General features: G+C 35.3%; 3 protein-coding genes across 9 annotated transcripts in view; all 3 read left to right on the forward strand.

Moving 5' to 3' along the window:
- acsl6 (acyl-CoA synthetase long chain family member 6) overlaps window positions 1-2,700 on the forward strand; it is a 33,266-nt gene extending 30,566 nt beyond the window's left edge. For all 5 annotated transcript variants that reach the window (XM_028466371.1, XM_028466368.1, XM_028466367.1 and 2 more), the window contains 4 exons: window positions 77-220; window positions 329-430; window positions 524-595; window positions 1,470-2,700. In XM_028466371.1, the coding sequence (XP_028322172.1) occupies window positions 77-220; window positions 329-430; window positions 524-595; window positions 1,470-1,610 (459 nt within the window). In that variant the 3' untranslated portion in view covers window positions 1,611-2,700. The remainder of the gene's footprint in view (window positions 1-76; window positions 221-328; window positions 431-523; window positions 596-1,469) is intronic.
- Window positions 2,701-4,316: 1,616 nt separating this feature from the next.
- Window positions 4,317-9,224, forward strand: LOC114475928 (uncharacterized). The gene is made up of 8 exons (XM_028467139.1): window positions 4,317-4,600; window positions 5,774-5,877; window positions 6,154-6,478; window positions 6,557-6,679; window positions 6,993-7,032; window positions 7,147-7,196; window positions 8,453-8,484; window positions 8,610-9,224. Exons 1-8 carry the CDS (start codon window positions 4,504-4,506, stop codon window positions 9,021-9,023), a joined length of 1,185 nt encoding a protein of 394 aa, XP_028322940.1. The 5' UTR covers window positions 4,317-4,503; the 3' UTR covers window positions 9,024-9,224.
- An 834-nt stretch (window positions 9,225-10,058) lies between these two features.
- Window positions 10,059-14,872, forward strand: part of LOC114475464 (folliculin-interacting protein 1-like) — a 38,786-nt gene continuing 33,972 nt past the window's right edge. For all 3 annotated transcript variants that reach the window (XM_028466283.1, XM_028466284.1, XM_028466286.1), the window contains exon 1: window positions 10,059-10,264. In XM_028466283.1, coding sequence (XP_028322084.1) covers window positions 10,173-10,264 — 92 coding nt within the window. In that variant the 5' untranslated portion in view covers window positions 10,059-10,172. The remainder of the gene's footprint in view (window positions 10,265-14,872) is intronic.

The following is a 14,872-nucleotide window of genomic DNA, read 5'->3' on the forward strand; positions in this document are numbered from 1 at the left end:
CGTTGCGCAGGCCCGTCCGTAGTTCATCAGAACTTGTGTTCTCATGGTTTGCTCTCGTCTCCTATCTTTTCATCAGAATGGTACACTTAAAATCATCGACAGGAAAAAGCACATTTTCAAGCTGGCGCAGGGCGAGTACATCTCCCCTGAGAAGATCGAGAACATCTATATAAGGAGTGAACCAGTGACACAGCTGTATGTTCATGGAGACAGTCTGCAGGTCAGAACAATGAACATGTGATCTGATGTCGATCTGATTTGTCCTTTTTTTTTTGTTTAAGTTGGTTTTCTTTAACTTGTCCCTGAATGTTTCCTGTGGTGTCTTTAGTCCTGCTTGGTGGGAATCATCGTTCCTGATCCTGAGGTCATGCCTGAATGGGCCAAGAAGAAAGGCATGTTGGGTACATATAAGGATCTATGTAAAAACACGGTAAGAGACACTAAATTTGTCTGATTAAATGATCCTGGAAGAATGTTAAACACGTCTGATGATGTTTTTATTTTATTTTTTATTGTTTTACAGCTACTAAAGAAAGCAATTCTTGAAGATTTGGTGCGTTTGGGAAAAGCCAGTGGCCTCCACTCTTTTGAGCAGGTAGGTTTTATCTTTTGGTTGGTAAGAAACATCAAACCATTAAACATTATGTAATATATGTCAGCTAACAATTGCATATTTATTAAAATTTCTGGATCACATAAACCAATCGAAATGCATGATGCTGTGAAGGCAGTGTGATGCGTAGAGGAATCTTCTTCTGAATTGTTTGAGGAACGCAAAGATGTTTTTGAGGTGATTTCTTGGCATTTCACGATTTCAGCCCCTGAAAAAATAAATACAATCGAGCAACTCCAGAATGTGATGAACAAACACTTTTATCATGTATCGCCATTTTATTACATCCCAATCTGTAATTCCAGATCTATCCTTAGATAAACAAACACAAATCTTAAGCTGTAGCTGATGCATGTTCATTGATTGATTTATTTATTATTATTTGTTCCTTTCATGAAAATGCAAACCAACATAGATTATTACATCAAATAATATCACAGCCCAAATTAAACATTTTTATGATTGGAAAGGAGCAGTAAGAAGAATAAAATTATCATATTTCTGCCCCTTAACTTAATAAATACATAATTAATGACCGCACCAACCTTCCCGTGTCAGTCCACACAATTTTCACAATTTTCTAATAACCTAAAAATGACTAATTCAAATGTACAAATCACACCCCGAGTCAACTTTCAAAAGCATATTGACAGATGTGGAGTTGTTGGGTTTTTCTTAAGAATTTTATATTTTGATAAGCGCTTTAAGATGACTAGTGTTGTAATTTGCGCTGTACAAATGAAATTCTGTTGAATTTATTGCAATCTTTACCAAAGCCAAGTAATACACTTAAACCTAAGTGAACCTAGATAATCATTTTCTACCTAAATGTAATGGATTCCATTCTCTTTTAAAGGTGAAGAATATCTACATCCACAGTGAAATGTTCTCCATTGAAAACGGCCTTCTAACACCGACGCTAAAGGCCAAGAGACCAGAACTCAAGGAGTTCTTTAAAGGGAAGATCGACGAGCTCTACAGCAGCATCTCCATGTAAAGGCCACTAAACCTCATGTTCCTGCAAGCATCCCGTAACTGGAATCGGCTTTAACCAATGACCAGCAGTGGGGACCGCAATGCGTTGCCTGAGGCTTGATTTGCTTTAAAAAAAAGACCCTGGGGAATAATATGTAATTCTTCCTTTTTTTTTAAATGAGATAAAAATGGAACCCATTTGTGCATCACGATATCACCATGATGGGCAGCTACTCAGCAGACCTTCAATTTACTTGAGTTCAGACACTTCACAGACATGCAGGAGGTAATGATTTTCATTTTGGAGTGATAGAAGGTGTTTATTTACCTCCTACATGTCTGTGTGCGTTAAAATAGGCTTTCCGTTTCAATTCATGCATTAAATTGCTCAAGATAAAAATCATCTGGATTCACATTTTTACGCATGATTCGTGACAACATATTCACTTACTGTGTCAGATTGCAATCATCTTTAAGTGTCATTATCCATTAGAAGGCAGAAGAAACTAGTAAATGCATTTAGAAAAGAGTATTAATCTATCAGTCCCAACAATTGTACATGTTGGTGAGCAAACTAGCCATTTATTAACTAATTTTGGACAAAATTATTTACAGATAAGTGCTTGGTTTAAAGGGTAGCGGATCGAATAATTTCATTTAAGAAAGTAAATACAGATAATGGGCAGAATAATGAAGTGAATTGTTGCCTTAAACGAAAACTGCTGATTTTCCTTCAGTTTAATGAATGTGTTTTTGAAACAACAGTTAGAAAATGAGGCTTTTAATAAAGCCAAACTCTCAGTCATCTGTCCTTACACATTGAATATTAATCTGACACAGTAACTTGCAAGAAGTAAATAATGCACAGAACAATGAGTGCAGGCTTTTAAAAATCGTCCATGCAATGCTGCCAATACATGAGGAAACTCGGCAGTTCTTAAAACATCCATTTCTTTCTCCATTTCCCACCGACTCTTCGTTATCAGATTATAACTAACACGACAATTGTACGAAAGTTATGCGTCGGCATACGTGATGTGTTTGCAAATGCGGCCAATAGCATTACACGAAAAAAAAAAAGAGAGAGGTGTATTTAATTAGTTAAAAGCTTATCTGATTAAATTAGATGTGCTAAAAAAATTGAGAGAGGAATTAAAATTAATTTGAGTGGTTATTACGCAATTAGTTCAATAAAATAGCAACTTTTACCTATTTAAATCAGTGCTGCCAGCGCCATTTTATGTAGATCATCTCTGTGTCTAAGCCACGTTCAACTCACAGATCACGTCATGTAATCACTGTCATTATTACACCCGTGGGTCAGGAGTTCAGCATGCACGCTCCACAGAAATATAAAGGACCGACCTTGTGCAATGTTCATCGGTGTCCACACTTTACCGAGCGGTACAATCAGACCTATGATCAATTATTATTATTATTATTATTATTATTTTTTCTTTTTTGGACAATGAGTTTGTCAAGCGAGACAACAAAATAAAAACAAACAATGCCAGATCAGGGCTCAGGGCGGTGCATGAAGTCTGCCCTGCATTGCTGTGTCCATTGGTATCTGACTTGAAGTGTTTCTTTGTGGCCATTAAAAGCAGGTCGGATGCTGCTGTCGGTTTTTAGGGCTTTTTAACTAAAGCAAAGAATGAATTCCTCTCACTCTCTTACGATGAACTGAACAAACATTGATTTCTTCAACATTTTACGAAGGTGTTTACAATTAGAAGTAATGTACTAGCTTTTTAAGTTGATTCCCGTCCCAAAGCATTAACTATGTACATAAGCGAGGACAGTTAGTTGTACATTTATTTATTGAATCAATTGTTTGAATGGATTTTTTTTTTTCTTCTTTTTTGTGTGTGTGTAGTGAGATGAATTGTACTTATTTATTTATCTATTCTGTAAAATGAATCAGCACCATATCCTTGTAATGATTGAGTGCAGCAATAGGGATGGGGGTGGTGGGGATTAAGTTACAGGGCAATGAAATTAAAAGACACTCTGGAATGATTTTAAATGTTTGGGTTTGTTGTGTTATTTATTTGTGTTGTTTTTGTTGCAGAATAAATACAACACTTCGCTATAACAGAATGATCATTTGTTGTACTATATTAAATGTACCTTAAAATCTAATAATAATCAATATGGCACCTCAATTAGATAGTGTGTTTTAAATACTGTCATTCATGCAATATAGCTGATTCTATGTAGATAAAGTAAGCTTGATTCCTCAAAATCATTTTGACACTTTTAAACACTACTTATTTTTAGGGTTTACTTGCATTGATTTACATAATTCAAGTAGTTTAAACGTACAAGTGCTTTTCTGATATGTTTGATAGTAAGTTATGTGTATTTTTCTCAGTGATTACAAGCTAAACAACTGAGCAATCATTGAATTAAAAAATAAAATAAATTAATGAATTTACTAAAGTTAAAATATATTTAATATTTTTTTAATAGAAAGAATATGCTGAGCAAAGGTTTGAAAAAAGAAAGTTGTAGTTTAAAAGCAGTTTTAATTTTCTTATTTTTTAAATTTAAAAAAAAAAAAAAAAATCTAAAACTTTTGGACTATCTAAACTTAAGTTAGACACCTTATTTTCTTATGTTGTATCCAATAAAGGAGTTTAAAACAAATAATAAACAATAAACTCGCTTCGTTGTTGAGAAGATTTTACAACATCCGCCCTTGATTGACGGCACGGCAGGTGTGCTGCTTGTTGCTAGGCACCGCTTTCCTCCTATTAGCGTCAATGCTAAGTTCAATTAGCCTAAGTAATGTGTGACGTGACAGCTGTTAGTGGACGCTTAATGGATGGCAATTTAACTTTAATGAGATAGTTTTCCACCACAGCGGTTTTAAACCTGAATTGAGGACCGAGTAGGTTGTTTTTTGACAGTCAATGGATCGGTATGATCGTAGGTTGAGGCCTCGCCGGGACAGCGGGTTACCGAACAAACATGACACCCCTCCGAAGAAGATAGTCAGCCGTAGAGACGGTAAGAAATACACTGCTTCATTTAACCCAAAGAGCCAGGGTCTGTTCTAATACAACCTATAATACTTGAAGTAAAACTAAAAACAACTGCTTCTGGACCAGAGATGGGCAACTTTTATCACTGTAGGACTGTAGGGGGCCACAGATTTTTTAAAATTTTTTTTATTTTATTTAATTTAATTTTTATTTTTTTGAGTGCCACATTATCAATATTTGTGTTAGCATTTAGAGTAAAAGTATAATGTTCGAGTATAAAGATGAATGAAGGAAAGCATTAAGGCTTTTTGTGTCCTTTGGTTGCATTTAATGTAATTTATTATATTTTTATTTTATTTTATTATTCTGTTTTTTAATTGGTTTTTGGAGTAATTTTGTGTCTTTTTCTGTATTTTTGTGTCTTTTTCTGTAATTCTGTGCATTGTTTTAGTCAGGTTATGTATTTTTCTGTCATTTTGTGTATTTTTGTTGTCGTCTGGTCTCATTTTCTGTCTGTTAATTTGTGTTTTTTGAGTAATTGTGTGTCTTTTTCTGTCATGTGGTGTATTTTTGGAGTCAAGTCATGTATTTTTCTGTCATTTTGTGTATTTTTGTTGTTGTTTGGTGTATTTTTCTTTCTGGTAATTTGTGTTTTTGAGTAATTGTGTGTCTTTTTCTGTCATGTTGTGAATTTTTTGAGTCGTCATGTATTTTTCTGTATTTTTGTAGTCAAGTCATGTGTTTTTCTGTCATTTTGTGTATTTTTGTTGGCATTCTGCTGTGTGTTTTCGGATTCATTTGTTTAAAAAATGTGTAACCATGCCTATTCTTGCTCTTGTCATTTTGTGTATTTTTTCTCAATCTGTATATTTTGGGGGTTATTTTGATGTACTTTCCTCAATGTTTTGTGTATCTTTTTAAAGACTTTTTGTGTATTTTTTTTAAAGACTTTTTGTGTATTTTTCTGTTATTGTGATGGTTTTAGAGTCATTTTGTAAGTTTATCTTGGGGGCGAACAACACGAGACTGAGGGCCGCTTGTCGCCTCCAGTTGCCAATATCCATTTTAGACTTGGAAAGAAATTGAATAGAATATTGTTGTCTTAAATTAAAGTGTAATAGGAATAATGCAAACAATAATTGGTAGCCACCAATATTTAACAAACTCTAATATTCTTTTTTTTTTTTTTTTTTTAAAGGAAAAAGAAGACTTTTGAACCCCAGGCGTTATGAAACACTTCATGAGGTCCCTGAAGAGAAAGATACAGATAAATCTCCTGTCGTGCAAAAACATCAAGTGCAAGTAAGTTTGCTGAGTGTTGGATAAAGATGCAATCATTTGAGTAGATATTAATACTGAGATATACTGTATTTATGGGCTATACTTGCTGCAGGAGGAAGGTCATTAATGATTTTAATGGAGTATTCAAAGAAGCCTTCTCCAGATCTAAACATCTATTTTTCAAAGTTTGGCTTTATGATTAAAGTGTTAAATCAGTTATGAACTTTACAATCCTGTGTTGGTGTATTTCCCCACTTCATTAAAAGAAATGCCAAAACCTTTTATTTGTACACACAGGAAGTGGCGATCTCTGCTGTCGGTGAATCGAAATCACGCCCAGTGACACCTGCATCTAGTGACAACTTGAGAAACAAATTATCCACCACACCCAAAAATCAAAGACCCAATCTCCGAACACCACAAGCAAACTTCCGGGTGAGTCCGATTCAAAGAGTATTAAAAAGCTCTTTAATACTCGGTGAGGAAGACGGTAACGTTTGTGAGAGCGTCACATCTCCTAGCGTCGAGCCAGACACCAGTTTCAGCCGTAGTGATGAAGATGAAGATCGGACATTTTCCAGCAGCTTCGCATCACCAGAAATCTTCAGAACAGATAGTGATGGTGTGTAACGCGTTGTCCGTGTTTTTTATTTATTTATGTATTTTGACATTGTGTGTTAATCTTGTCATATCTCCACAGCTACGCCAGTGACTTACCCCATCGCTGAGCCTCATCTTCACAATAAAAATTCTACTTTGTTGGATGTGAGCCATGCTAGGAGCATCCACATGCATCTTTCCCCTGATCTTTCCACCATCATAGGTAACAAAAACAGAGCTTGTGCAAAAAAAGGTTGACGGTACTTTCCAGAAATTATCTTTTTTTTTTATATATAGATCTGTAGTAATAAGTGATAAAATGCACTAAAACATAATGCTATCATTAAAAAAAAAAATGTTGCATTTTGTTTATAGCATAATTTAAGATTTATACTCTAAACGCTTTAAAAAAAATAATCATTTCAAATACATATTTATTAACACTTTTAATCCTTACTCATGGGGAACTCTTTTTTTTTTTTTTTTAAGCAAAAAGGCAGTTGTTGTTTTTATGTTGTACACAATCTCGTCTGCAGATGCTTCGATAATTCCTCCTGACAAGAAATGTGAGCTCATGTGAGTCGCTCTCCCATTAACGCAGCACTGATGATGTAGTTTAAATAAATATGTCGGCCTGCTCAAAACAAAGGTCAACTGCTTCCTTCTGTATTTCCTTTTTTTTTTTTTAAGATACGGTAGAGAACCTGGACCTGAGAATGAAACTCAAGCAGACTCATCAGGTACTGTAAATATGAGCAGATGCTTTATTTCTGTCAAATTAAAGTTGTTGTCTGTCAGTGGAAATAACAAACTGTGTTTTATGTAGGGCTGAACGATTTTGGAACTATTTATTTTTCTCCTCAATATTGCGATTTAATATGCAATAATTTTTTCAAGGGACTCTTGTCATGTATTTTTCAATGAACACAAGCAATAAATCAATCTGTTTCATAATAAACAATTTCATATTTATTTCAACTTTAAATAAATATAAAATATAAATTTTAAAGCTGTTACACCCCGAAAAGGGAATAAACACATTAGGAAGGACACGGGAAAACAATTAGGATTTTATAATTTTTATTCGTGACTATTAACTATTATTTTACTGCTCCTGAAAAAAAAGAAGAAAGCTCAGGAACCTAAAGAACAGAATAATGTTAAACACAAATAAAGGACACACAAAAAAAAACCCAAACCATCCCATATCCTTAAACTAATTAACTTTAACCAAAAGTTAACCTGGTGGGCCGGCCAAAAAGAAGAAAAAGATGCGGTACTGGGCCAACCCTATACAGGGCCATAGTAGCCAGTACCACATCCAAACTAAGAAAGAAAAAAACCCAATCTACTCCTGAAAATCAACTGAAAACGAAAACAGGACAGCCGGTCCCATCAGAAACAAACAAAACAAACCTAAACCCCAAAAAGAGAAGCGCAGGTGGAGGAGCAGGAACAGACCTCCGCCCAGCTCCGCGTCTGCAGATGAATGAGAGAGAGAGTGCACTCCAGGCCCAGCCTATTTATAGGCGGAGCCGTAGGCTTTTCAAGCGCCTGAAAAATAAATCCCCAAATTGGAAAACAGTAACAAAAATAAAAAAGAGGTAATTTAATCACAACAAAAACTACCTTATAACCAAGAAATAAAAAGAACAATGTCTTAAAGTCATAAATGTATAATATAACACAAAGAAACTTGCAAATACCTAACAAAAGCACAGATTACAACAATAAAGCAAACAAATCTGGCTTTACATCTTCAACATATCAAACTAACTTCATGTTTCATGAAACATGTAAACATGTGGACTGCAGGACAAGACAGGACAAGAAAAAAAAAATGCAGCCTTTGAAATTAGTAAATTGCATTTTATATTGCGATATCGCAAATGCAATTAATTATTCAGCCCTAGTTTTTTGAAAGTTAACCACAGACTTTTAACGTGTGTGTGTGTGTGTGTGTGTGTGTGTGTGTGTTACAAACTTCAAATGGAAGTCCAAGCACTCGAGAAGAATTCGACACCAAAGGTAAGATGGCTACTTAAGTTCATCTCTGAATATTTTTGTTGTTGACATTATTTTTTTCTTCTTATTGAAATGTAATATTTTAATTAATATTGTTGTTGAAATTCTAATCTTGATGTACTTCTCAGTTTTTCAAAAAAAGACCCATTGTGTTCAAGAAAAAAGTGTGGTTTAAGAGCCCTATTATATCAGAGACCTTCAAAGTAAAAGACGTCCCAGCGGACACCACAGTCACCGTTCCCAACAGCAACGACTCCTCCAAAACAACGAGCCCAAATGAGAAGCTGAGGTTTGACGCAGATGCATCCGGAGCTGATGAGATCAGCAGTGAAGAAGAAACGTTGCCTCTGAAGGTGGCACTGCGAAGACCTGTGAAGAGCAGCGCAGCAGAAAAAGTCAAGTTCTTTGATTTTGCGGATGACGAGGACAAATATGAATTCTTTAGGAAAATGAGAGAAAGACATGAGAGACTCACTACTATGGTGTTTTATCCATCAGTATCTGCTAACGAACAGGGCCTTGTGTCAGGATGCCAGTTATAGAAAATATATATGTTTAAGTTATTTGTATTAAAATGTATAGTTTAAATTAAAGCACAATTGTAAAAATAAAAATAAGAAAACAGATCTCCCACTGTCATGCATTCCTAAAAAAAGCAAGATATTTTAAGGCATGTTTTTTTTTTTTTTTTTTTTTACCCATTGAAGGGATGAGAAGATGTAATTCTCATCTGATGTGATTACCCTGCCACTGTTTCTTTAAATTAAGCTGTTGAATTTCAACATTATTGTTTAATAGATTGTTAAAATCCATATAATAGATGCCTTAAAGTGCATTCTGCTTTTAGACCACTAGATGTCAGAAAAGCATACAAATAACAATGTTCGCATATAAATGTTTTTTTGTTTATTTAATTTGTGCCTTTCTTGTGTATCTGTACTTGAAAATTAAAAACACATATTTTTGACAACAAACGTGTGGTAAGATTTTGATTAAAAATATAAATGTTTTCTTTATTAAATTGGTCAGAGGTTCTGATATTTAACTGGTTTAATGCTCTTTCCTGCAAAAAAAGTGTTACATTTTATATTTAATGCAACCTATCAGAAGTCGTTGTTTAATTTTATCTGTATAAGAGCATGTTTGTTTTAAAAATTCAAAGCAAAAATGGAATAAAATAAAAAGCTATTGTTTGGCAGCTGGACCAGAAACGTGTTTTGTATTTATTTGTGCCTTTTTTTTTTTTTTTGCAAACGTTTGTATTTATGACAGCCCAAAAAAATAGGTTAGACATAAAAAATACAATAAATAATCGTTAAAACTCAGCACATACTTTCAATAACAACAAATTATGTCATGTATGTTTCTCGCCTGTCCCAAATCGTTATTTGTCCATTTTATTGATTCTGCATATTGTGCGATAAAGACGTCTGACAAAAACATCAACACAGCGAATCCACTGCACACGTGGTACACAAGCTCGAAAATACGAGCCAATGGCGGATTTTTCGCAGCAGCGGCAACCACGGCTTCAACCAATCAGAAAAAAGCAGCGGGTTGCCAAGCAGCTCGTGTGACTAATGCCTGTCATATGACTGCGTGACACCCATGGAGGCAGTTTCAAGGAACAACGCTTGCTCGCGGATTTGAAAAGAAAACACTTTCCGTGCCGAATTTATGTTTGCTACAAAATGCCTCCGACTCTCTTCCAAAAACTTTTCAACAAAAGAAATGCCTTTCCTTCGCCACCGCCGAGGTGCAGCAAAGAGGACCCAGCTTTCAGGTAACAGCACCGCTGTCTGTCTGCGCGGTCCTGCCGTGTGTTCACTGTTGTGAGTGTAGTCTGTCCCGTCTATACTCTGCATATACCGTGTTTAATGTGGGGTGGGAAATAAACCCATGCCCGCATTATGACAGAGATGCTGTGTTGTATTGTTGGGTCAACACTGAGCAGAGGGACGTGACAGACGTGTTGTGCCTGTTGGTTAGCTTCAATGCTAATGCTAGCTGACTGGACGAACCGCACGCTCCCTGTTGTTGGAACGTGACCAGCTCACTCTTAATCATACCGTTACTCATCAATTGCTCATGTTTCATGGCTCATACTGAGTTGGTTTAAAACAGTTTGGGCCAATTTGTTGCGTGGGATTGTGGTATGTGCTCAGAAGTTGCAGAAGTAGTAGTGTACTGCTCCTTTGTTTCCCCCCATTGCCCCCCTTTGTGTTTGCAGGAAAGCATAGCCATGCTTCTATATGTAGATTAAAGGGACTTTAACGCGAAGCTAGGGCTGGGCGATTTTGCTTTTAAAAAATCAATAAAAAAATCTTGGATTTTTGTAAAGAAAAATTCGTGTTTCGATTCGATTTTTTATTTTTTTAATGCACTTAAAAATGACTTCAGACATCAGATATATTGTCAAAAGTGCAACTTTAATGCTACTCAAAGGGTAAACAAAGAGGGGGCTAGCTCACATCCCACTATGGTAACCCAAAAAAGTCAGAAAAAACTGTGGTGGAATTTTTATTTTTTTTTAATTAAAATATTTTTTTTATAAAAACTGGAATTTGCAAAATAAAAATATTTTTTTTTCTACAAATTGGATAAATCAATCGATAAAGCAAAGTATTATTATTTGTCTCTGATCACTTTGATCAATGCTTTAAAATCCAGATTTAACCTGGTTTCCACCACTGTAGTAATAATTTCATTTTATTTGTGATTCTGTTTTTTTCCTAACTATTTAAAATTCTGTGATTATTATTGTTTTTTTTTTTTTGTTTTGTTTTTTTTCATGGTTAGTTGTTAATGTAAATATGTCATCATAAAGCTTTGGAACTGTGACTCCTGGTCAAATCAGGCTGTTTGATGTTTATTTATTTATTTTTTTTAAGTTTCGGATACACAAAGTAAGGTTTGTTTATGTCATTAGTCAGTTGGAATTGTTGGTATTTGTTAAACTTTTTTTTTTGTTTTCAAAAGTGATCAGAAATAAAACTAAATGGCAAATATAAGTTTTGAAAGTGAATTGTGAATCTGAGTGAAATATGTTAAATTTGATAGAATCTGTAATTCACAATATCATGAACATTAGTGGTGTTTTGTTTTTGTTTGAATATATCTTGCATAGCCTCATTATGAGCCCATGAAATTATGGTTTTAAAAGTATTTTGTTCCAATTTTCTGGTCCAACCCAACTGAAGTGAATTACTAATTTAGGGCCAAACCTTCTCGTGAATGTTAGAACTGAGTGACAATAATTTATAGCTGTAAATGCAAAAAACAGAGGGGGAAATTAAAGAAAAGCCACTAACCAGATGGTTAAACCACTTTCAGATGTCTATTTCTGTAAGAAAACCTCTCATACTGCTGCACATTGTCGTTGTGATCCTTGTGCTTTATGACACATTCGTAAAGAACCATTGTGCGTTTAAGTTTCACACTTTTTGCTCAGCCTATTCTGAAACCACGCTTTTGTTTTACCAACACAAATATCTCCAATGGTTACACAAATGTCACATTTGTGTAACCATTGGAGAGATTTGTCAGCGATAAAATATGATGTCATACTTTCTCGCTGACAATTTCTGTTGTAAGGAAGAGAAAAAAGTTGTTTTAAAATTAGCAGCCAAATAGTCATCATCACATTCTACTTTTTGTTAGATAAAGGTAACCTAAGCATTCAATCATGTCACATCAGGTCAATTGTGACTTTTTTTTTTTTGCCACATTGACAAAGTTTAATGTGATGAAGAAACAGGTAGCTGTTAATATGTACAACCAAATATATGGGTGGGCTTGGGGGGAAATAGAATAATTAAAGAATCTTTTGTTGTAACTCAAATATTGTGAAACCAACTGTTCCAATGCATTGCTTAGAAACCAGAAAAGGTTTCATCCTCTTGCTCTTGGTGGAAATACTTGTGAATTAAGTGAATGGACTCTTTTATGCATTTTTTGCAACTTAGTCCATATTTTTTTTCCCCCCACCGCCGTCACTTTCACTAAAGAAGTGCCCTGTACCAGTGATGGGCGGGCGGCGTTTCTCCTCCAGTAATCAGCTGGGCTCTTTTAATACCTTTGACATTGGCATCATCTCCCCATTCATGGAACATGAACTACTCTTGGAGAGAATGGAAGTGTAGCTACTTACTTGTTTTTGCTTAAAGAGCTATATCAAAAAAAATCTGTACATAATTATACATAAAATTCAATGCATTAAAAAAAATCATTTTATGAAATTAGCCACATGTTTGCGGTCAAGGCTTACTTTCAAGTGTGTACTACTAATATTACCAGCCTCATTAGCCCACTTTTGTGCTATCAAATTATGATCCAAAAATAAGTCTTTGAAATCAGATTACAGAGCTTAAACAGCAGCTTTCATTACTGAATCATTTTATATACTTTTTATATGATGAGATAAATACGTGGCAATGGCATTTTGTGTTAATAATCACAGTTGCTGGTCTCATACACTGTTTCTGTCCATATATTTATTAAAATACCACCCACCACCAAACATTCTTTTGCCCAGTGCAGCCCCGTGTCCTGATGGATTCCACAGGGGGCAGCGGGCTGAAAGCCTGAAAAGCCTCTCCTTTTCCCCCTGGTACAGCACCTGACTGGGAACGGCATATTGTACATTACTCTAGGATTGACTGGCTCAACTTGTAGCCAACCAGTGGCGAGAGCATTAGCTATCACATGTGTCTACCCTCCACCCTCCCAAACTGCTTGTTGAGGGCCAACTTACTTCTTGATGGCACCAAGAGTTTAAAATATTCACATTTGTACAGTGATTTTTAAAGTAGAACATGTTTGCAACTGATTAAATGCTGTACAGTAATCACATTTCCTTCTATGTACAACAGATTTTATTACAGTAATGTAAAGTTAGCATGGCGTATAGAATAGGGACAGACCGATATGGATTTTTTAGGGCTATCACTGATTTTTTTCCCCCCATCAGCTTTAGCCGATGACCGATAGAGTCGGACTGCCGATTTTCTTGAGCCTATATTTGGAGCCAATACTACTTTTGGTTCCTCAATTTACATCATAAAAATGACACAATGATGATTACAAATGGCTCTCAATTTTTAAAAAAAGAACATTTTTTGAAATCAACAAAGGTGAGGCAGAACGACAAGTAAAAAATGATTTAACAAATATTAAAAATGGGGGTGTCCCGATCCAATATTGATATTGGTCCGATATCAGCCAGAAAACGAATATCGGATTTTATCGAACTGCATCTCAAATCTCCGATATATAATTATTATATGCATTCAATTGTATAATACTGTAGATATTATGTAACCAATTGGTTATTAATAAATGGGTCAGTTTTTCTCATACCTACTGTTGCTGACTATTGTTCTCTGTTTGAGTAACATCACTTGATCAAATCTTTTCTAACATTCCGCAATACAAAATAAGTAATAAAAGTATGTATGGTTCGTGCTGATATTGTATAGGATCGATATCGGTATCGGCCAATACGCAAGGCAATATTGGTATCGTATCAGAAGTGAAAAAGTTGTATCGGGACATCCGTAATTAAAAACAGGTGATGTAGAACATCTGTTTCTGCTCTCTGTAAATAATGCGGATTGGTGATCGCAGCAGCCCGCATCGGCCAATACACGTACAAAACGCAAAAATCAGCCGATAATATCGGTTAATCTGTTGATATAGCTCCAATAACGAGTGTGCATTGCCATGAATCTGATGATACAATTCATGATTTGCATCTCACAATACGATTCCAATATACAGTATATCCTGATACTAAGCAAATGGATGTGCATCGCGGTACATTGCACTATCACCAATTACCTACAAAGTTTAGCAAGGTCTGATGTGGTTCAGTGACACCTAGTGACGGGGCGTTAACTTGCTGTGCATATGTAAGCACAATTACCGACTAAAAAATAAATTTGGACATTTCTTGGATCGATACAATAATCGCACGGTGAAATATTGCAATATATCTCCGAATCAATTTTTTTGTGACACTACTATTCAATAAGAACTTTCATTTGTAAGGCACATTGATGTTTTGAAGTGATATTGTGGTCATTACGCCCCCATGTGTCACATACACAGGAAGGAAGGATGGTTTCCCAACCTGTGGTATAGTGCATAATGAGCTATAATATGGTACAACAACAAGAAATTGCACCACCACAAAAGTCAATCCACAGGTTTCTGATCAGCTCGACTTCCATTGTCCCCTGTGTCTTCATTACTCACTGTGTCATGTGAAGCTTCATCAACTTCACTGTCACAGTTGTGGGATAATCGCACGTTTGTGTTGTTCCTCATCACCGACGCATTGAAGTGAGTTTGAAAAGTGGAGAAACACCTGTGTGTTAATTAGAAAAATCTT

Source organism: Gouania willdenowi, chromosome 14 (genome assembly GCF_900634775.1).
Source record: "Gouania willdenowi chromosome 14, fGouWil2.1, whole genome shotgun sequence".
In the NCBI taxonomy this organism is placed as follows: Eukaryota; Metazoa; Chordata; class Actinopteri; order Blenniiformes; family Gobiesocidae; genus Gouania; species Gouania willdenowi.

Excerpts from the sequence above, each read along its gene's own strand:
- LOC114475928 (XM_028467139.1), top strand. The coding sequence starts at position 4,504 with ATGGATCGGTATGATCGTAGGTTGAGGCCTCGCCGGGACAGCGGGTTA. Across the intron at positions 6,680-6,992 it reads TGATCTTTCCACCATCATAG|ATGCTTCGATAATTCCTCCT; the intron begins GTAACAAAAACA and ends TCTCGTCTGCAG. Across the intron at positions 7,033-7,146 it reads GACAAGAAATGTGAGCTCAT|ATACGGTAGAGAACCTGGAC; the intron begins GTGAGTCGCTCT and ends TTTTTTTTTAAG.